Source organism: Strigops habroptila, chromosome Z (genome assembly GCF_004027225.2).
Source record: "Strigops habroptila isolate Jane chromosome Z, bStrHab1.2.pri, whole genome shotgun sequence".
In the NCBI taxonomy this organism is placed as follows: Eukaryota; Metazoa; Chordata; class Aves; order Psittaciformes; family Psittacidae; genus Strigops; species Strigops habroptila.
In genome coordinates, this window is record NC_044302.2 from 44614114 (window position 1) to 44640014 (window position 25901).

A 25901-nucleotide genomic window follows, 5' to 3' on the forward strand; every position below is an offset into this window, starting at 1 on the left:
CTGGACCAGCAGATGATTACAAGCCCAGCAATCTATGCTCAAAAGAGCATTTGGAAATACCTGAACATCAAAATTACTCTTCTTGTGAGGATAAAACCCACTTATACTAGTAGGTTTTCACAACTCTTATGTAGACTTCTGCCACATTCCTGCACCCTCCAAACCCCCTGTAGTTCCTCAGTGCAATCCTGCTTTGTAATGATGAACAAGGAACTTACGTCACATTCTCATGGCTGATAAGGTGGTGAAAAATCTGTCAAGAGCAGTTGTGATATAGCTGATCCTGCCTCTTACCTGCAGCCTTATTTGCTACGTTTCAACTGAAGCTGCACCCTAGGACACATTATTTCATGAGTGCAGTCATCTTGCATGAAGCACGTATTGCACTACCAAAGGTTATCACACCAGCTTTGTACATTCCTTTAGCGTGTTGTGGTACTAAGGGTATATAGATGTAGCCAAGTAACAAGTGAAAAGCAAATAGTTTCGTATTCTGAAAACATTAAAAAGCAGATGCCTAACAGACAGCAATTCAAACAAACTGACTGACTACAGAAAATAGCATACACAGACAATTCAGCAGGGACACTTTTGATTTCTGCTTCTAGTGGCAGTTGAGACCCTGGCTGACCTCTGAGCAAATTTTAGTACTGGGTCTCAAATTGGACACACTAGGAGATACGTACAGGCTGCCTTTGAGCTTGGGTCTGACCCTGGATGACTGCTGAGGGAACCTGCTTGTTCCTAGTAACCTTTAGTTTACATGAAGTCTTAGAGAAACTGCTTCCACTTATGGAGCATTGTCCTTTGGTGACAGTATTAGACCAGGTAAGGCTGGGCCAAAACAGCACTCATATCACAATAACCCTGCTGCTTTCCCTCAACAGACCTTGACTTCAGAAAGCAACTACCTTTTATCCTGGAAAATCTTGCACCAAACCTATATGAGCAGTGACGTCAGATGATACTACAGGAGAAAACCTGTTTTACCCATTTTGGGCTTGTTACTCACATCCCGACCAGCTTATGCCCAATTTTCCATCAAGTCTCTGACTCATTCCTACACTGAAATAGAAACTGGATGTTGCTGTGCTACTTAAAAGTGTACCTTAATGCAATGTGAGAGAACATGATGGTAATTTTATAACTTACACGAGAAATAATAAGCACTCCCTACATCTAGCATGGTATAGCAACACTTCTGACCCCTTTCAAGAGGAAATTATGTTGGAAATAATGAAGTAGAAAATCAATGTTTTCAAGAAGTGTGTACTTTAATATTCTGTTAAAAGTGGCAGAAGAAAGACCTTCAAGTACAGAAATACTGTGTCTCAGAAGTTTTTATGTCAGGGCTCATGAAAATGCTCTGTATCCATGAAAACGGCTGGGCAAAGTTCTGCAAAGTGTGGGATGGTCCAGACTCAAAACTTGAACAAACAGAAGTCTCGGTTTTCAGTTCTAATATGAAAATCTTTGGACTGAAAAAAGAAAAGGCAAAAGGATTATAAATTGTCTGCAGTCTTTCTCCAATGAATGTCCCTTCTCCAATGAATAAAAGTACTAGAATGTGAACAAACAGAAGGGTACAGAAGTCCTTCAGATGTCCATCAAACATCACACTTCCTGACAATCCTGTTCAGCTTCCCAACTGTGAAGGGGATGCAACTCCTTATCACAGACTGCTCGGTGATGGCAAGTACCTTGTCTGTTTAGCTATCCAAAGTTCAAGAGTGGCTTTCATGGCAGCTGAAAGGTCCATGAGAGGACTTTACCCTCTTCTGCCCATTAACAGATGAAGGCTAATGCACTCATATGGAAGATTTTAGAACACTTCTCAAACCTGCCTGTCCTATTAATAGTAGTACTGGGTCATTTCCATGAGCCGTGGAGGAAAGGACAAGATTCCCTCTATTTGAAACTCCTTTAAGATGTCTTGATTACCGACAGCAAGCATGACCATGGCAAATTGCAGGAGCTATCTACAGCTTTTAAAACCAGCATATTGACACAAGTTTTCCTCAATACACCTCGAAGTTTTCCCCAGTAACAGAAGTAAAACTCAACAGAAGTGAAACTGAGGAAGAAGTGGTTTATGTAATGGTCCTAACAAGAAGTGCTGCTATAGTTTCTCCTGCCTTTTTCATTTGTAACATGTGCTGAAGAAAGCTTTCTGCTGAAGTTTTCCCAGCATCTTTCAGACTTGCAAATTTGCCAACATACACCGCTCCTACTTCAATATATGGTCTTGGGTTATGACTAGTTTTGTTCTATTGTTATAAAGCTTAATATGGCATGATACATCCTTGCAACATTACTTCCAAAGATAGGTTTGCCTGCTTACCTACCAAAAAAAAAAAAAAACCAACACTAATTTGATTTTCAGATGAGCCTGATCTGTTCTACAGCCACGTTATATCATCACACAAACATTACATACATACAAGCAGAAAAAGGGAAGTAGGAACACTCATCTGGGGCTGGGAACAGAGAGAGACCAGATCAGACCAGCTGTTCAACAGTTGTGTGACGTCAGATTTTACTTGAGTCAACTGCACCTGAACACTGCCTATGAGTCTTAAAAAGACATCTGACAAATACAGCCAGCATAGTAACTTGGATCATGGAAACTAACCTTAATTAAGCTCAGGCGCATGAGAAACTTGGTTTTACAAGGCGTATCAGAGACATACAGATCTCTTGACATACAGATCACAGGACATTATCTGTTATTTATTGAAAGTGACATGTCTACCTCCACACTTCAGCTAAACTCTACGTGCATTATTGTATGTTTGCTTTAACATAATTTACTATCTTACTGAGACAGTAACCTTCAGGGGCATTAGAATTCAACAACAGAGCTGGGTATACCTCAGTGGTGGATTCTTCTTTTCTTGAGTTTTCTAAGTTATTTATTTCTAATTGATCCTACAGCAATATGGTGTGGACTCCACATTCCTACCTTTTTGCCAAAACAAAACTACTCTGGTGCTTATCACAGTAGATCCTGCCTATCTGCATTGAGAAAACAACAAATCAACAAAAAAAATCACAGCACACATGAGCACTGCTCCATCATTAAATAAAACAGTATCACATTTGTATTTTTTTATTCTAAGTATTTCTAACCAACCAATGCTTGTCATTGTATATCTTGCCTCCCATTGTCCATTTACATAGAACTTTTGTTGTAATTTTACCATTGTCATGTGAGCTTGAAGAGATGTAATACTTTTCTTTGAGAGATCAAATCACCCTTTCCATTTGTAAAAGGATCATGAAAAAAAAGTCACAAGGGCCCTCTTAGGACAAAATTCCTTGAGGCTTCAAAACTATGGATCCTTAACTTCCATTTGAAAATTGTTAACTTCCACTGAGTGGCTCTAGAATTGCAGGCTGCTTTCTGTCACAGTAATTAATGGGTTCTTACACTGCCATGTCTGTGCATTTAATGATCTGTAAAGTATTAACTTTATAATGACAGCAGCCTGGGACAGCACCACTCAGATACAATTGGTGGGATGCAGCTGGATCAATACTAGAAGTTGTGTGAGATCAATTTATATTCACAGGTCAAGCTCAGATTTGCATGGGCCCTAGCACACACTAAAGCCAGTGTTTCTAAGAACAAGACAAAACTAGTAACAAGAGACTCCATAAACATGACTGTGACAGCGCAAGCATTACTTCACTGGTTTTAACATGGATGTGACACTACATGGGTGTGACCTTAAACCATCAACCACATATATTGTGGAAAGTCCCATCTTTCCCCTGTTGTAGGAATTAATAGCTGGGGATAGGGGAGAGTGAGCTTTGTTTTTTCTAGAGCTAAATTTGCCTTCATGTCACTTCTATGTGCGTAAAGCATAATCTCACCACTGATTTCTGCACCACTATCAAGCGTTCCTGCTTCTTGCAACCTCAACCAACCTTTCCCATTTGCTCTCTTTTACCTTGCACACTAATTCTGCAGCAATCTAATCTGGCTGGAAAACAGTAATTTTATTACTGTGAGATTAGCTTTCTTCAGGATCAGCTTTTTGCAGTAGTGCGACTTGCACTGGCCTGAGTGCATGCATGACATCAGCGCAGTAGTGTAGCTAGGTATTGCCTTTCTCCACCAGGCTGAGCAGCTGAATTTTGTTTCATTCTTTTCCCTTTGTGCCTATGTACTTCCTCATTTTATAGCATGACATCAGTCACGATGATGATTCAGGATGCCACACTAAGAACATAAATAAACCAAACTGAAATGTGTTTTTGCTTGAGCTCAGAGCCTGAGCTCATTTTCATCTTCTCTGTGTTTCACACTCTCTAACTAACTTTTTGCAGCACTAGGCTTCATAGCCAGATGTATTATCTGTCACAGGAAAAAAATCTGCTTACATTGCAGCCTGCCACCAATTCTCTTGATGTGTCCACAAAAGGCACCTGCAGATATATTGTTGTCTCTTCGAATCATATGCAATCGGATTGTTACTCTCTCCTGTGCCTGAAGAAGTATGAAAAACTGAAGGAAAAAAGAATAAAGACAACAATCAATATTGCTACAACAGACAGAAATTTCTCTCTGCCAATAATACCACTGTGACAACTAGAGACTCCCTTATTACTTCAAGAAAAAAATGAAGGATTTGTAATTTGTGCTAATTTTTCCTTGCATATAAAATGGTGACTTGTTTTTAAATGTAGAATTCTCAAAGCAGTTTCCAATAGGAAAATTGATGCAGCAATACCAAGTGACTTATGCAAGGCTACATGACAATTCAGTGACAAAATAAAGATAAACCCTACTTCCCCATGCCTGAAGCCCACTGTTCCTACACCATTACTAAGCTAATATCAGTACACTTTTCTTACCGTACAGCTTGGTGTCTACAACCATATACGAAGCAGTTTACATTCATTTATCATCACTGTTCAAATGTAACCTAAATGTGCAAAACCTGGGGTTTTTTTATAAACTGCATAGATTTACACATAGACAAGAGGTAAGTAGTGAAATTCCACTGAGTTTGAAGCCTAATATTTGAATGCAGCAAATTAAGTATCAGCAACTTTTAAAACTAGAGTTTAATTCCACTGTTACTCCAAGCTCTTGTATAATCATTACATGAATTTTGTGTGGTCATTTACTTTTATTGAGCTCTACTTCTGAGAAGCTAGAACTACAATCCAATACATCAACATAAGACATTCTATGCTCAGTGTTTGTTTTAAAAATCATTAATAAAAGCAATCTAAATGGCACATTTTAGCTGGCTGAAGAGTACAGCTTTTTTTTTTTTATGTGAGGCTATTCAACTGCTTAACATTAAAGGCATTTTGAGGAGAGTGATTTTTGTGGTTAAATTGGGAGAGCGTGACACATAAAAAAGATCACAGTTCAGGTGTACTGTGCCCTGTTAAGCCTTCCTGTATGGGCCTGCTCAAGCTGCTGAGGGCACAGCAGAGGTGAGGGAGCCTGCAGGAGTAGAGCAGCCTCCCCACGAGAAGTGCTTTTTCCTTTATAGGCTACAAGTAAAATACCTCTTACATGTAAGTGACTACAGTGATTTTAATCCAGATGGGACTGCAGAAGTAATGTGAAGGTACATAAGTGTGTATCTGTAAAACTAAATTAAGTTCAAATAACAGCATCTCGGCTGTTTTGCGGACAGTATGTTTGGATACTAACCAAATTGTTTCAGCATAACTTTTCTTTAAGATTCAAAGCCCCTCCATAAGACGATGCACCCGGCATAACGCAGTTCCGCCAGCTACCTGCAGCTAGGGCTTCTCCTGGCTTCCTCCACGAGCTGCTCTTGGCTCCCTTGCCAGCCTGGGGCTGGAGAGGGGTTGCTCGCTCCCCACAGACTGACCTGACGTGCGCTCCCCTCCCAGAGCACACCAGCACTGCTCCCCCTGCCGCGGCGGCGGCAGCTGCCACAGCACCGGCCCTTTCGCTGCCGGCCGCCATTTCTCCCCCACCCCGCCCTTGCGGTAACACCTTAGCTTACACTGCTAACCGCACCCGTGCAACGCACATGCCCCGGGACAGCGCCGACACCGCCCGCTCCCGCCTCCCTGCGTCGCGGGGCGGTGCCGCGCCTGCGCGGGAGCGGTGCTGAGGCTCGGCGTTGTGCGGGAGGGGTCGGGCGCAGGCGCGGGGTGGCGGCTGCTGCGTAGGTGAGGCGGGTGCGGGCCGCGGCGGCGGGGCTGGGGGAGTTGCGTTGTGCGCCCAGGGGGCTGTTACCCGGGGGCTGTCACCCCCTCCTGTCGCGGGGAGAAGGAGCTGTGACCTGTCGTAGCTCGGCTCCCAGCCCCGTCCCGGGGAGGTGTGTTCTCCCCGAAGTTCAGACCAGACCTGGCTGGCGGGGAACGGGCCTGATACAGGCTGGGAGCGGCGCTGGTCGTGTGCCGCAGCTGCCGCGGTTGGTGGTGGCTGGCTTTCCTGGAGCGGCTGTGGTGGGTCAGCCCATGGGCGGGAGGAGGCAGGGGTGGCTGATGCTAGTCTTCGTCCTCCCTGAAAACCGTGGAGTCACAGTTCGAGTCACAGGCTCGAACGGCCTCAGCTTTCTGCTGCCGCCCGGGCTGGGCACAGGCTGGCGAGGACAGCCTGGTGTCTTCACCCAGACCCGAGAAGCAGCCGGCGGGAAGGTGTTTTACCCTGTGCTGTGAGGAAATGCACCAGGGCGATGTCACTAGGGACACTCACTAGGGAAAAAATAGCTGAATCAAAACAGTGTCAGGGTCTAGCGAACTACAGCCCCGTCAGTAAGGTGGGTGTTAGTGCTCCCTTGGTGCTGGGAAGGGAATCCCGTCTCGGACCATGTGCAGTGCTGCAGGTAAGAGGAAAGCAAGCTGAGTTCTGGTCGTGTGAGGTTTCGTCAAGATAAATGCATTTTACATGTTGTAGTTTTTCATCCTGTGTTGAATTCGTTCATAAAGCTTTTTTATTTAGTGTATTCCTATGACTCTAGTATAGCTTTTACGGGAGGTGACACTTCCTGTTGTCTTCTGCAGCCCTATCAAAATGGAGAAGCTGTAGACTACTTGTAAACTGTCAGGCAAAATGTTTTAAGCATTTACATCTATGCAATGTGAAGAGTTTTCCATCAATACATTCTGTAAAGTGTTGAGCATTTGTCTGATATTGCAACACCCTGCACATCACCATGATGTGAAAGATATATTTATCATATGTCAGTTTTCTTACATGAGTTGAATGTTGTGCAGGCTTGTAGTACTTGTATAGTGAGTAAAGGGTATTTGAAGTCTGAGTGACTAATGTTTGTAAAGCGTACCACTTCATTATGTGGAAGGTATGTATATACGTTTCCTTCTTGAATGAAGTGTACAATGAAATATCAGCTGCAGAAGTCAGGGTTGTCTCCTGAAGTCTTATTTGGAAACAAAAGATGAGGCAATAGTGAGTGCTGCTCTAATAGTTTCTTTATTTTTTTTTCCGTGAAATTCTTTTTTTTAGGTTATGTAAGGATTTGAGCAATAAGCAAGAGAGAAAGCAGGCATGTCAGCTCTTTGTCCACCACCGTCTCCTGCAGTTGCTAAAACAGAGATCTCTTTGAATGGCGAGTCACCTTTACTAGCTGCCACTTTTGCTTACTGGGACAATATTCTTGGTCCCCGAGTGCGGCATATCTGGGCACCGAAGACAGAACAGGTACTTCTCAGTGATGGTGAAATAACTTTTCTTGCAAACCACACCCTAAACGGAGAAATACTTCGGAATGCAGAAAGCGGTGCAATAGATGTGAAATTCTTCGTCTTGGCAGAAAAAAGAGTAATCATTGTGTCATTAATCTTTGATGGAAACTGGAATGGAGACAGAAGCACATATGGACTATCAATTATACTTCCACAAAGTGAACTTGGCTTCTACCTGCCACTTCACAGAGTGTGTGTGGATAGGTTAACACATATTATAAGGAAAGGAAGAATATGGATGCATAAGGTAGGTGTATTTTTCATTACTAAACACAGTTGTCCAGTTTGTCTTGAGCAAAAGCAAGACCTAAGATTCTGTGCCACCTGCTATATAGCAGTCCAGACACAAAAACTCAGAGGAGGCTGACCTCTCTGCATGTATATGGTTTTGAAGGCTGAAAGCTATCAATATGTCAGCAAATTCAAGGCTGAGGTTTTTAGCCACCAGTTTTTGTCCTAGTAAATTATATAACCTGTACCAAGCTGTTGAGGTGAAATAGGCATCCTGTATAGTTTTCCGTGTCCCTGATTTGATATAATTGTTGCTTTTAACTGTGTTAGCATATTTAAACCAGATTGAATTGTAAATTTACTGTGTTGAAATGATTGTTTCCAGTCTTGAGGTCCAGAAAAGGGAACTAATGAAATTAATGTTGTCGTTGTTATAGTTCTAGTAAAAAAAAAAAAAAAAAAAAAGGGTATCAGTGATCATTTTGGCAAGGTTGTTAAATTGTGTAAAACTAATGGGAGAACCACCAAAATACATCTATTTTAGTCCAAATGTTTATACTTTTGAAATTCAGAAAAGAAAACGTGCTAAATTTTTCTGAAGATTTGCAAGTCTTACCTTTAGGTACATTTTGGATATTTTCTTCAGTGAAAATTATTATGTATTTTTTTTTAAATAAATAATATTCTAATAATAAAAATCAGAATTTCTCATCTTCATGGACTACAAGTTGTCTTAGAGCAGTATATTGCCAGTCAGCTTAGAGCAGTCAGCTGTAATGTGTATTGTGATACATGTTTGTCTGGTGAAGTTTTTGTTCCTCTTGTAAGACCTCTAGTCAACATACTTTAAACTTCCTTTCTGAGTACTCTTATCTGAACGAATTAAGTTTCTAGAAACACTAAGCTGATATTAATTTTTGTGATGGTGGTTCCTTTTTGCTACACTAACTCCATAGATTTTTGCTGTCTTCCCTGATGATGGCTGGCAGTGTTTTCCACTACATTGGCTCTTGATACATCCGGGCTTTATTTTTCAGAGGAAAGATATGACATAAAGTTAATTTTCACTACAGTAGAAACACAAATATGTCATTCCTAATCTAGTCTTCTAAAAGCATGCTGGATGTTAGTGCTTTTGACTGAAGTGAATTCTATCGTGTGTCCTTGATTACATTGCTTCTCTGTCATTTAGAGTCCTTCATACTGGCTTTTAAATGTGAGTAGCCAAATAAGAATTGTCCATCATTCTTAACTACAGTAGTCTTATCTCCTTTTGGACATTGACCCATATTAGTATGTGTCTACAGTAGAAATAGCCTTCAAGTGGCATTGAGAATGACAAATCTTTTCTACTAGTTTCCTCAGAAATTAGTCATGAAGTTCTTCATTCTTTTTCAGATGTTCTTGAAGCACATAGGTCGACTGGCTTAGCTGAGACAGTGATGCATTCTGAGACAGACGTTTATTGTCTGTCAGGTCTTTTGGGGCGGGGGGTGTTTTTTGAGGAAGATCAAAGATCCCTGCATATATCTGCAGTTCTGCAGCCTTACATAGAGAGAGGAAACTGCTTTGAAAATGTAGATTAAAATTTAGGCATGAGTTGTAAGATGATACTGAATTAAATGAGGCTCATTTTGTAGTTTGCATTTTGAGACAGTTTAGCAACTGTGGCTAAACAGAACAAAAAATATTAAAGTTGTATCTGAAAGGAACTATGTATCTCTTCTGGAATTTCTAATGGTTGTGGTTATTGGCTCTCAGGAGTTCTGTGTAGAGCCAGACAACAGTTCCATATAAACTTCAGAAGAGAAGAAACTCTTCTGAACTCAAGAACTAGGAGAAACATGGAACAGTGCGCAGACTGGCAAAGAAAGACAAGCAACTTCAAGCAAGTCATCTATGTGGGAATTAGAAACCCCTTTTATCTACTTCAGTTTTATTACCAGATGTTTGTTTAATAATTTTGAGCATTTATATTTCTAAAAAGAAGTGGCTTATGCCATTTGTTCAGCCCCATCTTCATGAAGACTGACTTCTTTTAGAGCAAAGGATCTTCACTGTCAAGGATGTCTTACTTCACTGATACTGAACTCAAGGATGGAGGTGCCCTGAAAGAATCTGCCTTGTTCCAATATTGTTTTTCACAAATGCTTCTTTTAGATGGTTAGGCAAGATTTATTACTGGTTTAGGGCAAGTTAGTATAGCTTGTTCCCTATTCATGCATTCAAGAAAGTTATGTAAACTCTTTTCCCACTTGAAGCTGATGAACTTTGAGTAGTTGAGTCATGGGAAACTAAGGAGCAACCAATAAAAATGCAATAACCTGTCAGCATTTAGCAAAAGATATCATTAGTTTTCACAGCATCTTCCTTGGTTTTGCATGTTGTATTGATTTTTTCAGTGATTAATGCCAATTTTTTTTGTGAAGAACTTTATTCTGTTGTAAGTTGCATTTTGAATACAGTTTGCTATTCAGCTGCTGCTGAGTCTGTTTTGAGAACTTTGTCTCTTGTTCATTGTGTTTTGTGTATTTTGATGTTTCATGTCTCGTGTACTTGGTTATAAAACAATGTTTCAAATACCTGTCAGTATCTCAAGATGTGGAAGAAAGTCCCGTTTTTCCTACGCTCTCCAGACATTTTTTTTTTTTCTCATTTTGGAGATCTCATTTTTCTCTTGCTGCGTCAGGAACCATCAGTCTGTACCTTGTCCATTTGAACATAAAAATCCATACAGAAAGTGGAATTCTGTACCATTCTGATAATTTGGCATTTGTTGATTGTAATAAAGAATGTTTTGTCACTGTCATCACACCCACCCTTTCCTGCTGCTCCTGCCCAAGCATGTGAGAGGTTTGGTGGGGGCCAGAGTAGGGAACATTGATCCATTTTAAAATGACACCACTTCCCACTAATGTCAACTCTGTAAAAGAAAAAAGGCTTGAACATCAAAATTTGAATCTAAGAAGCGTGACTCCACAGGGAAGAAACTGTACCATTTGGCTGTTGTGTGCATACATATATAAACAAATACCAGAGCGTTTATATTTAACTGCTTCTCTTGCTCAGGAGAGGCAAGAACATTTCCAGAAGATTGTCTTGGAAGGCACGGAGAGAATGGAGGATCAGGTAAGGGCCATCTGGTTGATGTGTATGGCACACCATCACAAAACTATTTGACTGCATCTGGTGACTGTAGAAGTTGGTGCTGCTTGTTATTTTTGGGATCCAGGAAGATACTTTGGACTGGCTGATGACCTGCCATGCACAGGAGGCAAAGTTTCTGAAGATAGGATGATGGAAGCTGTGAACAAGTTGAAGGAAAATATATTTCATCATTTTATGGGTAAAGTGGAAATCTATGAAGAATAATTACCTTTCAGAAAAGGAAAATCATTTACTTGAACTTGAAGCTCTGTAAAGGTGGTAACTCCCATAGATTCGTGCTCTTCTCCTGTCAAGGATGGTTTTTCACTAGGTCATTACCTCTCAAATTTACAGAGATGTATGGAGTCTATCATGTTGGAATGTGGTTGGAGACCTTATGGATAAGGCTGTGAAAAAAATTTCATTTCTGAAACTGTAAATATAAAATTATGGCTTTGGCTTTTTGTGATAGATAAATCAGATAAGGCATTTTGTATGTTAATAATGAATATGCCTGGGTTTGGTTTCCTGTCGTTATTAAAACATCAGACTTGGATCTAAAATGCTTAACAGTAATTGCATGTAATACAGTATGATCAGATTATCTCACTCTGAATAATTTTTGTCTAGACCAATCAAACTGATTGTGAAAATTACATGGGACCCTGGAAATACATTTTAGACATGATGTTGGTTAGCAAAATTTTTTCCAGTTCGTAATTATTGATGAGCAAAGCCCGAGAAAGCTATGCATCAATTTTCCAAACAATTGGAAGTTAAAGATGTTTTGCATGTAATATTGCAAGCTCATGTTAGTAGTAACTTCTAATGCTGAACAATGTGCTTTCACTTGAAGCATTTCATTTATTGTACAGGGCCAGAGCATCATTCCAATGCTGACAGGAGAAGTCATTCCTGTAATGGAACTCCTTTCGTCTATGAAATCACACAGTGTTCCAGAAGAAATAGATGTAAGTCCTTGTGGTTTTTTCATTCTGAATAAAAAAAGTGGCTTTGGCACTCCAATTTGGTACATTCTTTAGCAGACAAAAGCCCACAGTTGTCATAAATTCTTGTAAACTTTGGTTGTTTTATATCAAGTTCTCCTAAGTGGTGTAGGGAATGGTTTAACATAACTGTTTCAGTTTGGTAAATGTAACAGTGCTAGCAGTGGCTTTTATGGTCAGTACTTAGCAAAATTGACTGCATGGGGTCATTTTAAAGTAGAGTGGAAAGGCTATTTGATGCAAAGCAAAAGGAATGGGGTAAATGGTTTTAATGTTGATACCTTATCACCATGTTCCAGTATTAAAGGGTGGCTAAAAGAAGATGGAGACTCCCTTTTTACAAGGAGTCACATGGAAAAGACAAGGAGTAATGGGCACAAGTTACCCCCAGGGAGACTCTGAATGGACAGTAGTGGAAAATATTTCTCAATGAGAACAATCAGCCATTGGAATAATCTTCCCATGGAAGTGGTGGACTCCCCAACACTGGAAACATCTAAGATTCGGTGGAACAGGGTGCTGGGACATCTAGTCTAGGTCATGCTTTGCCTAGAAAGGTTGGACCAGATGATTGTGAGGTCCCTTCCAACCGGGTATTCTATGATTGATTCTATGATACCTCTTTCAGTGTGGTTTAGTGTTCTCATGGAAGAAGTAAAAGTGATTTCACTAAGGCGATAGGGGAAAAAAAAAACCACTGGGAAGAATCTGACTTGTGACTGGTAAAGAACATTTAATAACTGAGCGACTTTCTCATTTTCAAAATGCTTTGGCTGAAATCAGAAGGTCTTTTTAAGGTCGTGCTTTTTGGGGCAGTCTTACAACTTAAATAGTTCCCACTTATCAATAAAAATCAGTTAATTGGAAGGTGGTGTAAATTCTTGTCTAACCTTTGTTTGTATTTGCTTGCATTTCAGATAAGTGACACAGTCCTAAATGATGATGACATTGGGGATAGTTGCCATGAAGGCTTTCTTCTGAAGTATGAATTTTAGTTTTGATTTATGCTGTAGTGAAATGGTTTAAACTTGTGTATGCATACATATACATGTACCTATACAATTATCTGTATGTGCATGTGAACATGCAGTAGCTTAGTTTTCCTTATAGGAGGAGGAGGATGACATGTATTTGGCTTTTTGAAATTTTTGTCTATAAAATGCTATAGAAGTTCCTATCATTTTAGAAGAATGTCTCTGGGCTAATAGCTACATCTCTATAGACTGTGTTGTCACAGTCATTTGCTTGATGATAGAATTCCTATAAAATACAGTTTTTCTTTGATAAGTTTGATTTTATGAGGATATAAGTCAAAGTTTTACATTTTTATGAAATGCCAAAAAATCTGCATAAACTGTGAATAAGAGCCATTAATGGTATGGCATATAGAATGCTTGTTAAATTGTATTATTAAATTATAGTGTTTCTCTTTTTTTCCTCCTGTCTTTAATGTATAAGTGGAAGTAGTTGCACTTGAGAGCAATTTGGTTTCTTCCTGTGGGAAAGCGCATTTCATATATTTTAGTCGATGTTCTGTTACCTTTCAGAACATCTCCAATGTAACTGCATTCATTTATGTAGTGCTTAGTGCCTATTTATAGTGTCTGATACACTTTCAGTGCTACAGAAAGTTAGCTAATTCTTCATAATAATGCTGTATTTACTTCCATAGAAAATTTGGAAAATAAAGAAGTGAATATCATGGAATGGGTTATTGTAAGCAACTAGAGCCATTGATCCTAAAGTGGTGGTCTATTCTTATTCCAGATGGAGATTTACTGGGCAGGTAGACGGTAGTGTATCAATTATCTCTTTTTGCTGCTACTTCTCCCTGGAAGTTTTGTCCTGAAATTAAATAATAACTTGGCCATTTGTGTGAAGGGTCCAAATGATTGTTTTTTAGCTTATCTGCAAAGCTTATCAGTTCATCTAGGTTCAGATTTCTAGTCTTAAATATATCATTGTATGGATTTATACGTCATTGAATTAAAATTGGATTAAACCTAAATAAACTGCCGTATCAACACCACCAACCTCTAAAATAAGCAGTCATGTTTTCTTAGTAACTTCTAAATGAAACTGAACATCCATTTGTGCCCCAAAGGAAGAATTTTTAAGTATTCACGTGGCCTTAAATTTGACTCTTAGAATACACTTGGTAAGATAAATAGTAGCAGGTCCACTAAAGTCCACCTGCAGGATTTTAGAGTCTGAGCATAACTATTATAGTCCTTGTCAGTTAGAGGTGTTTAACAGAACTGGTTAATCACACACAATGCAGTAAGATAACATAAATGTACTTTTGTATAGACACAGATACTGCAGAAGATTTTTTTAATAGTACCTAGATGTTCCAGGATATCTAGACTTTTTGAGGCTGTGGGCCAGGTGTTGGTTTGAGAAAGTGCAGAGGGAAAGGGAGCATGAGGATAAGAAACCTCAACAGAAGTTTGTTAAGGACAAGTTAATAATCATCAAGGTTAGTCCAGGTGTGTTTACTTTAGCCTCCAGACTTATGATAAACTAAATCAGATCTGTGCTGCTGGCAACTCACAAGACAAGATCACTCAACTTCCAACATGCCTGTGTGTATTCTAAGGGACTCAAGCTTGTGTCATGGTCTTGCCCATGTATTTACCAAGAGTTAGAACAGTTTGCCTGCCAAATCTCCCCAAACTGGTTTCTGATCCACAGTATCAGAAAATGAGGACAAGCATGAAATAGATCTTCTGTCAAGAAGCTTTCAAATCCATCATTATTAATATATTTTCTGTTACTTTAGATGAATTCTGTTATATAGATTCTGTAATTAAACTAGATAGTAGCAGTAAATAGTTTTTGTTTGCTCTATAACTGATGTTGGGAGGTTGAGTGACAGTCTTCATAAATACGAAAATGTAGATACTGTCAAACTTTTGGATTTCATTGGTAACCTACGCAGCTGTGTGACGTCCTATGGGTATGGAACTGTAAGTATGGGCCTATATTTACACTAGGAACACTTCATTCTTCTTGTGAAGATGGTAATTGTTTTATTTCAAAAGTTTGATTAAATGTATTAACCTATGTTTGGTTTTATTTGCAGTGCAATTAGTTCACACCTGCAGACCTGTGGTTGTTCTGTAGTTGTAGGAAGCAGCACAGAAAAAGTTAATAAGGTAACACACTTTCTAATTAATGAAACTGAAATGCTGATTATTAGGAGTGTTAGTGGGTTATTTGGAACAAGGTTTATCTATAAACACACTTGAGGTGATGAAGGAAGGAATACTGTTGTCTGGTTATCTTACTTCAGCTCATTGGTCTAGCAGTTGATAATTGTGCCTGAAAATTGCCTTATCAGTTGATTCTGGCAACTATAAGAAAAGTAATGTATTTAATTGTTACTGATATAAACAAGTAGCAAATGAGCCTGAGCTTTTAAAATTAGGTTTGTTAGCTAAAATATACAAACTGAAGAGATCTGAACTGGCTTGCCCAGTTCAGCTGTGTCAATGGCTGTTGTCTGTGTACTCTTAAGAAATAAGTATCTGCATAATTTCTCTTACATGGGCAAATAAATCTGCATCATGAACTGCTTGCGTTTCATGGAACCTCAGAGCTGTTGAGTGTGTAGTCACACACATATGATGAAACAGGCAAGCTTACTGGGACTTGAAGCCATTCTAGTAATTCCAGAATTTTTTTCTTCATAGCTATACTGTGTTGACTTCATCTTCAGTCTGTTTAAAACTTAATTGGTAAGTAAGTGTACAGTTTAACTGGAAGATCTTAAATCAGGATTGACTTAGCTTTCCAGATGAACCAGAAAGAGGCAAAGTACAGACGTAAGTCCCTGAAACTGAGTCCTCTAACAACAAAACACTTTGTGTGTCATACTTGCTGGAGTACATCAGTAGTACATGTTTAGAAGCTTTCAGGTCCAGAAACAGTAAGCAGCATTAGCTGTACCTTTTAATGGGAAAGAGTGTATACATCATTATGGTCTATTTGGGAGGAAAAAGATCACTGTTGGAAGCTGTCATTTCAGAACAAGAAAATAATTGCATTTTTGTGGTAGACATTTTTTCCCATGCTGTTATTATTTTTTAAGTCTCTTGTAGGCTTTCCATTAAATATTTATTTTGAACCAATATGAAACTATCACCTGCTTTTCCCCTAACTTTTGGGTGTAAATGGAGAGTTTCTTGATGCTTATTTTAAGCTTACTCAGTATGTGAAGGAAAAATCAAATGGAGATGTTTTCCTTATTCAGAATTCTCTTAACTACTTTTTTGTATATAGCGTTTTGATTATACCAAAATGCAAGTTTCAGATAAATTGAAAGCTATTCCTGAGATACTGTGTTTACAGCCCATTGAAATACTTCTTACAGTGTATTTCTTTTTAGCGTAGTGCAACATATCAGCATTTTGTTGAGAAATGTTTTTCATTGACTTGCATTTAATTTGGGTATTACTTCATCCCTAATAAAAACACTGAAGTTAATTTTCTGTATTCTAAGTCTAAAATTCAGAGACAAATGATGAAGAAAATGTTGTTTTCTTTGTGAGAAAGTCTATTTCACTAAATCAGTTGCCTCTCTTATATTCATGGCTGAGTCCTTTAATAAGCTTCTTTGACTCAGAATATTCCTGCAACTGGGAATGAAAAGAATGATTTCATAAAAGTGTGCAGTCCTAGAGCCTTTAAGTATTAGGTGTCACTGCACATGATGAGTATACCAGTACTGCTGTGAGGATAAGGTTCATGTGTAGTTATGTAGCACTACGAGTTTTCAGTTGTCCTCAGACCATGAAAAAGATCCTGCAGTGGTACATGTGCAGAAGCAGTATACTCGGATAATTTTGTTTTCTGATAGCATATGTTCTATCTGATGATGTTTGTAAGACTGAAACCTTCGTTTGAGGAAAAACTCATTTTAATTCTGGAAGTTGATGTCCTTTTTGATATATGTATCTGTGTGTATTGCTTCAGTATTAAATAAAAATTAAGAAATGTGGGCCTGCTGTGAATGTATTATATATTAATTGTAGCCTATTCGTGTTACCTGTTATGTATTTTATAGTATGTAGGGATCCTTGCTGCAGTGAACTACAGTAGTCTTCTTTTTAAAAAAGTCAAGGCACCTTTAGTAAACCTGGTTTGAAATAAGCAGTTTGTGATGCTTTGTAAAAATCGGGGGGGAGGATGACACATTGTTTTGTGTATTGGCAGTGATGGTAAAGCACTTCTGATCAAAGGAACAGCAAATGCTGATACTCAAAAATAATCACAAGTAACAGGGGAACCAGAGAAAAGAAAATTCTCAGTTCTTAGTTTAAATCATCTAGCTACAGTTAATACGTATTGTTTCAGGGATGTAAGATTTGTGCATGATTAAGTTAGCATAATAGAGGAAATGTTAAAGGCTTAAATGGTTATAAAAAGCTTATAGTTCATAAAATAATTAATTAAAAATCTTTAAGGTCTAATGGTTATGAGTATATAAAATAATGTCTTGATAAGCTAGACACTGTAGGATAAAAAACAGTCTAGAAGAATGTGAGTCTGAAGATACATCCAGGTTTGATAAATTCTACACAGGTTCTTATCAGCAGTGTGCTCCTTGGGTCATGGTGGAACTGTTCTGAAGTAATTGCTTTCTTTATTGCATACTTTAGCTTTCCTTAAAGTAAAAAAGCACCTATTGCATCTTCCTGAAGAGGCGAAAAGCATTAGTCAGAAACTAGGTTGTAATTAGTTTAGTTACTACATGAACACATTGTACAAGGACAAAGCCTTCCCAAACACCTTACAGACACAGGTAGGACACTGCCGGTTAAGACTGAAAGATTAGCAGGATGGAATCATCTTTGTGTTTGGAGATGATTACTTGTACCTATTGCAGTACAGGCATTTGAAAATGGATAATGAAGAGCCTTTGTTGCTTTTAATGTAGAATTTGAAGAAATTACTGAGGAAGTAAGCATGGTTACTGATTTAGGAAATTGACTGTGCCTGATTGGAGACAAAAGCTGTTGATTCAAGGTGGAATGAATAAAATAAAAGGCTTAAAAGGGAGGGAAAGTAATCATAGTAACTCATGTTTATATAATAAGAAGAGGTAGCAGAAGGCAAAAGTGATTTGTTCTACATAATTGGCTAAAAACCAAACTTTGCCAAAAGGTGTTGGATTTTTTCTTCGTTTGACAAAAAGTTGGAGTAATATGGCTTACAGCTTAATAATGTAAGCATGTCACTATCGTGTGACCTTGGTAAAGTCTTGGCTTTTCTAATAAGCATGACGAACTTTTTTGTTCTTTTGACATGCCTAATACATTTTAGTCAGAAATTGCATTTGAAGATCAGTTCATTTCTTACATTTTCATGTTTTTCAAAACTTTTTTTTTTTAATGCAGATCGTGAGAACATTATGTCTGTTTCTTACACCGTCAGAGCGGAAGTGCTCCAGACTCTGTAGAAATGAGTCTTCTTTCAAATACGAATCAGGACTTTTTGTTCAAGGCTTGCTCAAAGTAAGTACGCTTAGGAAAGTTCTATTCTTCTGTAGACTAAAAACTTTCTTCAGTGGATGGGTGTGCGTATATGATTTGTGTGCAAATGATATGTTCAGAGAAATATGTCATCTTCGCTTGATTCCTTTCTGGCACTGTAGCTTTCCTTCTAAGTATTTGCATGTTAAAATTCCAAGCCAGTCTTTTTTCTGACGCATCTGTTTCTTGAGTATTGTCCAGAATTGTTCCTATACTTTGAGGTACAATACTAATACTTTTTTGCCTGTATGGGGCTAGAATCCCATTTAAGTTTTTGTCTTGTACCAAAACAAAAAAAAAAGAGTTCATCAGTCCTACAGTTTCCAAGTATTTTAAATGGGTGCAGTGGGTGAAGATGAGTAGAAAAATTAACTCTCTAGAGTTATGAGTAGAAAAAAAACTGCTCTAGTGAGCAGTTTAAACTTACCAGCTAAATATAATACTGTAATGTTAATGGGCCCACAAACCAGGTGATGCAATATTGTAATATGCAGGTTACCTCCGTACCTGTTTTCACTGTTAGTATAAGGGAATCATCCAGTATGAAGGACTTTTTTACTGGGCTACAACCACCAGTTCTGTCAAACAAAACATGTCTAAATAAATGGGATTTAAAACTTAGTCGTGATGCTTTAATATTGTTTTGTTCCAATATGGTCGTTTTGGTTTTTTTTTAAAGTAACTAGAAGAATAATTTTTTTCACTAAAACAGGATGCAACAGGAAGCTTTGTGTTGCCCTTCCGTCAAGTAATGTATGCCCCATATCCTACTACACATATAGATGTAGATGTCAATACAGTGAAGCAGATGCCCCCTTGTCATGAACACATCTATAACCAACGACGATATATGAGATCTGAGCTGACAGCATTTTGGAGAGCTAATTCAGATGAAGAAATGTCTCAAGATCGTATTATCCACACAGATGAGAGTTTCACACCTGATTTGTATGTACTCCTCTCTCGTATCTCTCAGTGTTACTTGATTTGGGACAAGAAATTAAGGTGTATTTTCTAAAAAAGTGCACGAGCATTTTTGCTTTTAGGAAGCTCCTTGAGCTCTGGTAGTTGCATTTGTTTTGGAGGGATTTACCAGTTCCATCAGTAGTTTTGTTGCATTAAATATTACTGAAATTCTCTTTCAGTGATATTTCTGACCATGTTGTGTTGATTTTGTTGCCTGTTTTAATTAGCGGTATAACAGAGCTAAGTGTGTTTGATAGAATCCAATGGCTTTCCTGAGTTTGCTTCATTTCACCCGAAAGTTTTACCTTACAGTTCTTTATTAGCTTTAAAATTAGCAGGATTATATTTCACTTAAATTTTGAATTCACTTTGCATTGCTGCCAGATTGTAAAAAGTAATGCTACTGCTGTGCACAGCTGCTGGAGAGTTGGTGTCCTTTCGTGGCATTACCTCACGTTTCTTTGCTTTCTTTTCTATAGAAATGTCTTTCAAGATATTCTGCATCGAGATACGTTAGTAAAAGCCTTCCTGGATCAGGTAATTGTTGCTTTTTCAGAAAGAACAAGAGCTAAAGTTCAGTACTTTGAGCTGTAGTAACATATAATTTAACATGAACAGATAATTTGTTGGCTTGGTAGCTCTTTTTCTTACTAGTGCTGTGATTCTTCTCTGCATAACTAGAGAAATACTTCTGTTATTTGTAGTATAATACTGAAACTCATTCTTACATATGAAAAACAATGCACATTTTCTCTTGCTGTGCAACAGTGTCTACAATTACAGTATTGAGAAAGCAACCTGACGGGGATTAATTTCAGATAATTTTAAGAAGTAAAATAATACTTTATCCAAACAGAATTGTAAAACAGCTTAATTTATTGCATCAGAGCAGCTGATTGAGTGTATCTACAAATCTGCTGTTCATGTGCCTGCTCTGCTATAAGTAAGAATATGTTATATGTGTATGCAGTGTTTGTTTATATTCTACATTCTTAAAATTATTCTTGAATTTCCATGTGTACTTAATTTTCTGGTATAATTTTTAACAGATCTTTCATCTGAAGCCTGGCTTGTCTCTAAGGAGTACTTTCCTTGCACAATTTCTGCTAGTCCTTCACAGAAAAGCCTTAACTTTAATAAAATACATAGAGGATGACACGTAAGTGAACAGCTCATAGAAAGTAGGCTTTGAGAAAATTGCTCCGTTCTTTTTTACAACACCCTTCTTTATTTTCTTGCAGACAAAGAGGAAAGAAGCCTTTTAGGTCCCTTCGTAGCTTAAAGGTAGATCTTGACTTAACAGCAGAGGGCGATCTTAACATAATAATGGCTTTGGCTGAGAAGATTAAACCAGGTCTACATTCCTTTATCTTTGGGAGGCCGTTCTACACTAGTGTACAAGAACGTGATATGCTCATGACATTTTAAAGTTCTCCACTGCTAACGTGCAATATTGCAGTCCTGCATGGCGTGAGAAGACATCTGTTAGTGTGACCACCACACGTGTGACAATCATTGACTGGATTGGGGATGAAGCATTAGGCAGATACACTACAGTCTGTCTGAAGCAGGAGGGGTTCATCTTAGAGGGAATATTAGCTTAGCTAGACAAGCATGATTTTAATGAATCCATCTCTTCATGTGCTTTTTTTAACAGTAAATGTTACCAGAGGTTCCTTTGCCAAATGGGTTTAGTACATAAATTCTAACATATTTTGGTGTACAATAAAGGGAAGCATTTTAATTTTCTTTCCCCAGAGGCTTCCTTCAGGTGTGTGTCAGTTTTCCCCTGTTCTGCTGTGTCAGTATTTTTACTGTTTCCACAGAAAACAATGCATACATCCTCTCTGATCATGGAGGCTGTGGAATAGGGGCCTTCCAGGAGTTTCAGAGAGCTTTTTAAAGTGTTTGGTTTTATGTGTATGGTACAATCTGAAATAGGACTTGCCTTGTCTCCTTTTCAACATTACTGATTCCTGCACTGGGAACATTTAAGTGTTTGAGATTTTTAATATACTGCAAAGTGCTTTTCCATGTGCAAACTGTTGACTGTTAGCATCTTAAAGAGCAGCACTCTGCACGTGGGAACTGGGTCATTATTTAAGCGGCTTTGTGCATGTAAGTGCCAACCGGGACACTCTGACACCTCCTGCAGTGGAGTGTCAGTAAGCCAGCATAATTGAGCTCTTTCAAAACACAAAACAGAAAAACGTGTCATTCGGCAGCAGTTGTCAGTCTTTCTCTCTGTAAACTGCTGCTGTTCTTTCCATTGTCAGTTAGAATAAGGTTCAGATTAAAGTATTAGGTCCTCCCGAAGAACACCAACGTGACAGCCAAATTAAAAGATGAAACAGTGATTTTTTTTTCTTTTTTTTTTTTCAGTGCCATTAATATATTTAGAAACCCTTAATTTGGAGATGAGCACAGATATGGACTAATGTGATTAGCATTTTACTAAATGAATGCTACTCAATAATCTTGCCAATCTTCTTAGATCATCTTAACACATCTCCAGCTTTGCTTGAAAATAAATCACCATTTTCTATTCGCATGCTTCAACTTCTCTTTCTCAGTAGCAGTTAAAGGTGTATGGTGTCAGGCTAATCCAGACTCATTTATTGAGTTTTGCCACATGGTGTGTTACATTGAAATCAGCTGTACTGTGTGGTGGTGTATTTCTTCTCTGGACAAACGCAGGAGTACATTTGTGTCATGTTTTAGCGTAACCTCATGACTCAGTATTCATTGTGAAAGAGCTGCATTTGTGATTGGAGATGCCACAGTTGCTTTATTGCTTACATTGTTTGTAACACTCCTTGGTGAACAGGCTGCTGTTTTCAGTGTAGCTTTTTAGTGTCCCTTGCATGCGGACAGGCAAAAAAGGTAATAAAAGTTAGATTCACAACTTCTCCTGAAATGCCCAATAGTCAGATTTTAAAAGGAATATTGTCCTTTATTTGGGTGTCCAAAATTCCCTTACGTTTTCTGAAAGGCAAAGATTCACAATTAAATATTTAGAGCTTATGAAAGACATAGAATTAAGCACCAGCTGCACACCATTTTTGTGAATGAACATCATCAGCGTTACCTGGTTGAATTAGTAACATTTTGTGGAGCTGTTTTGTTGCTGTATATGTATGTAAGACTCCAATAAGCTCAGTGCTTCATCAAACAAACTTGTCAGAATTACACTGACGTAAGTTACTTGTGCCAAGATTGTATTTGTGTTCCTACCATTTTATTTCCTTCTGTGTTTTTTATCAATTGATCCATTAGAAAAGAGCCTGATCGTGCTGTTTTTACTCTCATGTCTAAGATTGTGAAAAAAAAAAAATGTAATAAACACTGCTGAAACTGCCAGTGTAGAAGTTGTGTTGAAGTCTGAAGAGCTTTAAATGTGCTGCTGAAATTAATCACTTCAGCTGGATAACACTGACACTGCTAACAGCAAAGCTGTGTTTGTTTACAGAAGATGTCACTTTTTGGAATTACTAAAAGCTGGGAACTTCATCAGTTACTACTTTTGTTGCACAACTGTCACAAGTGCAGAATGTATAGTGAAGTTATTCAATGCATCTGCATGTTGTATTGTAAATCTTGCTCAGGAAACAAAGTATTTTAATAAAATTCGTGCACAATTTTTGACTTCAATCGCTGCTGATTTTTTTCATAGGATTTCTGTTTCGTATCTGATAGAATCATCATCTTCCATCCTTTGAAATAAAGAAGCAGCCCTTTTCCTACTTGTTAAATTAAAAATTATGCTGAGATGGTGAATCATAGACTCGTGGATACAAAGACATTTGTAACTCCATTTATGTTAAGGACTCGTGCCTTTCATGCTGAGACCAGTATGACTTGCTGTGTCTCTGATGTACTCAAATAAGAATTTAGTCTCTTTACAAAGTTTTAATCCCATATGTGAGAGTTCACAAATGTTTTAGGAGTTCAGTTGTATCTAGCAGCCAGCGAATACCTTTCCTCAGGATTTGGTTCCTGACTGGGAACCTATAAAGGTAGCACAGAAAGGCATCCACTGGAACATCATATTTGTTAGGACTGCAGAGGATACTCCTAGTCTATATATCACTATGTCGTAATGTCAGTTTTATTTCAGAGCAAAATGGGTGTTTTGGTAGTGTTCTTATCTCTGAGCCACCAATATGACACACCAATACAGAGGGCCAGGGCTCCCACACTCCACTCTACTGGAAGAAGGCATTAGAAAGATTTCTCTTCCTGTTCTCAGATCGGTGAAGACAAAGGGAAGTGGTCCAAAATTTGAGGGCTATCATACAGGCATGGAGCTCACCTGTAGTGTCTAAATGGAAGCCTGAAGAATTTGTCTTTCTTTCAATGGTAAAGAGGTACTTAAAACATACGCGTTAGTGTGCAAAATACTAATTTGCGCTTGAACAGAACATGGTGATGGTGCTTACCCCTGACCTGGCACAGAGCTCTGTTAGAGCTCCCACTTGGGTAAAACACCAAGGAAACTCCATGGCAGCGTGTCCTTATTTACAAGATTGTTCATGTAAGACTTGGGTTAAAGGAAGTAATTATCTTGCTTCTCAAAGCCATGCTGTTTGTACACATGTCCAGAGGTTTCAAACACAGAGACTTCAATTAAAGTTCAGAAGTATGAAAAAAGGACACAGTCCTGACAATGAAGTAAGTGTGACTTCAGTTCTAGCTAAAATAATAGAGCTGTCCTGCAAGAACTTTCAACATTCAATTAGCATAAGGCAGCTTTTCAAAGTAGAAGATCAGTGGAAAGAGAAATTACTACCTAAACAGCATGGAATGGCAACTGGTAATCATTCCCTTCTCTTAATGTTCCTATCTTTATTGTCATACAGATGGGGGAGGTCCCTGATACCTGGGAGAGGGCCAAGAGATGACCTGGGGAGCTTGAGCTCCCGAGCAGATTAACCGGTTTCACTCGGGTACCAGGGAAAATCATGGCATGTGTCCTCTTGGAGCCCATGTCTTGCCACATGAGGGAGAAGGCAGCAATGGCTTAACCCAGAGTGAATAACTCTTCACCCACATCACTTTCTTTGATAAAATGACTAGAATTGTGAACAAGTGGAGAACAGGGGTTATCATTCAGGCTGATTTCAGCAATGCTTCCAGCACTCTTCCACAGTGTCCTTGTATCCACGCTGGATGTTAGGGTCTGGGTGGATGCCTCACCAAGAGAAAAATGCCTGGCTAGGCAGCTGGATACAGAGGTGGTGGCCACCCGGGTCATATCCGGCTGGAGGCTGGTGCCCTGTGGGGTCCTATAGGGTCTGCCCTGGGGCTCATCCTGTTCAGCATCTCTACCCATGACCTGAGGAGGTGACCAAGTGCACTGTCACGTTTGCAGGGGACACCAAACCAGGGTGGGTGGAGCAGCTGATACGCACAAGGGAAAGGGCTGCTGTTCAGAGAGAAGAGGAAGGGACAGGGCCCCTGTGCACTTGGGGCAGAAGCAAAGGGTAGCCCCGCCCCAGGCAGGCAGAGCCCTATCAGCCATACCAGTGAGACCAGGGGCGGCTCTAGGGAGAAGGTGCTGTCAGGCAGCGAGATGGCAGGGCCGGAGAGGATGGAGACAAGGGAAGGCTTTTTCTCCATGAGAACAGGGGCAGGGAGGTGGTGCCATCTCCCTCATTGGAGAGTTTCCAGCTCCCACAGGATAACGCCGTGAGCACTGGTCTGAATCCATGGCTCAGCCTGCTCTGAGCAGGCTGGAGACCTACCAACGTCCAACCCCCTGCTTGGACCCCATCAATTTCCAGCAACATTCCCCATGGCATTGTCTGCTCAGTTCTGAGGATCTCCAATGGCACATGTTAAGATCAATAGCAGCATATCCTTTATGTGAAACACGAGGGCTAATCAGGACTTCTTGTAGAAACATCTATCTTTAGCAAGGAAGGGAAGACTGCTAAAAGGGAGGAATGTAGACATTTAAGCAAGGATAATTGGGTAAAATCACTTAAGACATATTTGGCTAAGTGTCAAAGTAAAAGCTTGATGCTGTGAAGCAGTGATATCCCCAAGGCAAACATCTGAAGCTTCATCTGTAACCTGTATCTAACAATAAGCCAAAATGTCTGAAAATGTGCAATAGCCAAAAGCTAATGGTGGAAGTTCAACACCAGCCAGCTCCTCTTCCATTTAGAGAATTGTACAGTACAACAGAGTGTCTTTTTCAGCTCCAGTTAAACATGAGTAATGGCTGCCAGACTTCTGGGTTTCAGTAGATGCAGAAACGTAAGAAATTACAGGTCAGGGAATACTGAATTTCAGTACTGCG

General features: G+C 39.1%; 1 protein-coding gene and 1 long non-coding RNA gene across 6 annotated transcripts; one reads left to right on the forward strand and one right to left on the reverse strand.

Moving 5' to 3' along the window:
• Positions 1-1250: 1250 nt before the first annotated feature.
• LOC115600667 lies at positions 1251-6083 on the reverse strand. Its single transcript, XR_003989102.1, has 3 exons — positions 5681-6083; positions 4390-4513; positions 1251-1478 (listed from the first exon to the last, which is right to left on the reverse strand). It is a non-coding gene; the product is annotated as an uncharacterized LOC115600667 (long non-coding RNA).
• A 2-nt stretch (positions 6084-6085) lies between these two features.
• Positions 6086-23248, forward strand: C9orf72 (C9orf72-SMCR8 complex subunit). Of its 5 annotated transcripts, none has more exons than XM_030469896.1 (11): positions 6086-6171; positions 7472-7957; positions 11011-11070; positions 11964-12059; positions 13013-13077; positions 15181-15253; positions 18497-18613; positions 19344-19579; positions 20077-20134; positions 20647-20756; positions 20839-23064. In XM_030469896.1, exons 2-11 carry the CDS (start codon positions 7514-7516, stop codon positions 21023-21025), a joined length of 1446 nt encoding a protein of 481 aa, XP_030325756.1. In that variant the 5' UTR covers positions 6086-6171; positions 7472-7513; the 3' UTR covers positions 21026-23064. The 5 variants fall into 5 exon arrangements, 4 of the variants coding, with proteins under 4 accessions (XP_030325756.1, XP_030325754.1, XP_030325757.1 ...); XR_003989103.1 differs by having other exon boundaries at positions 6119-6830; positions 19414-19579; positions 20839-23248; XM_030469894.1 differs by having other exon boundaries at positions 6119-6830; positions 20839-23248.
• Positions 23249-25901: the final 2653 nt, after the last annotated feature.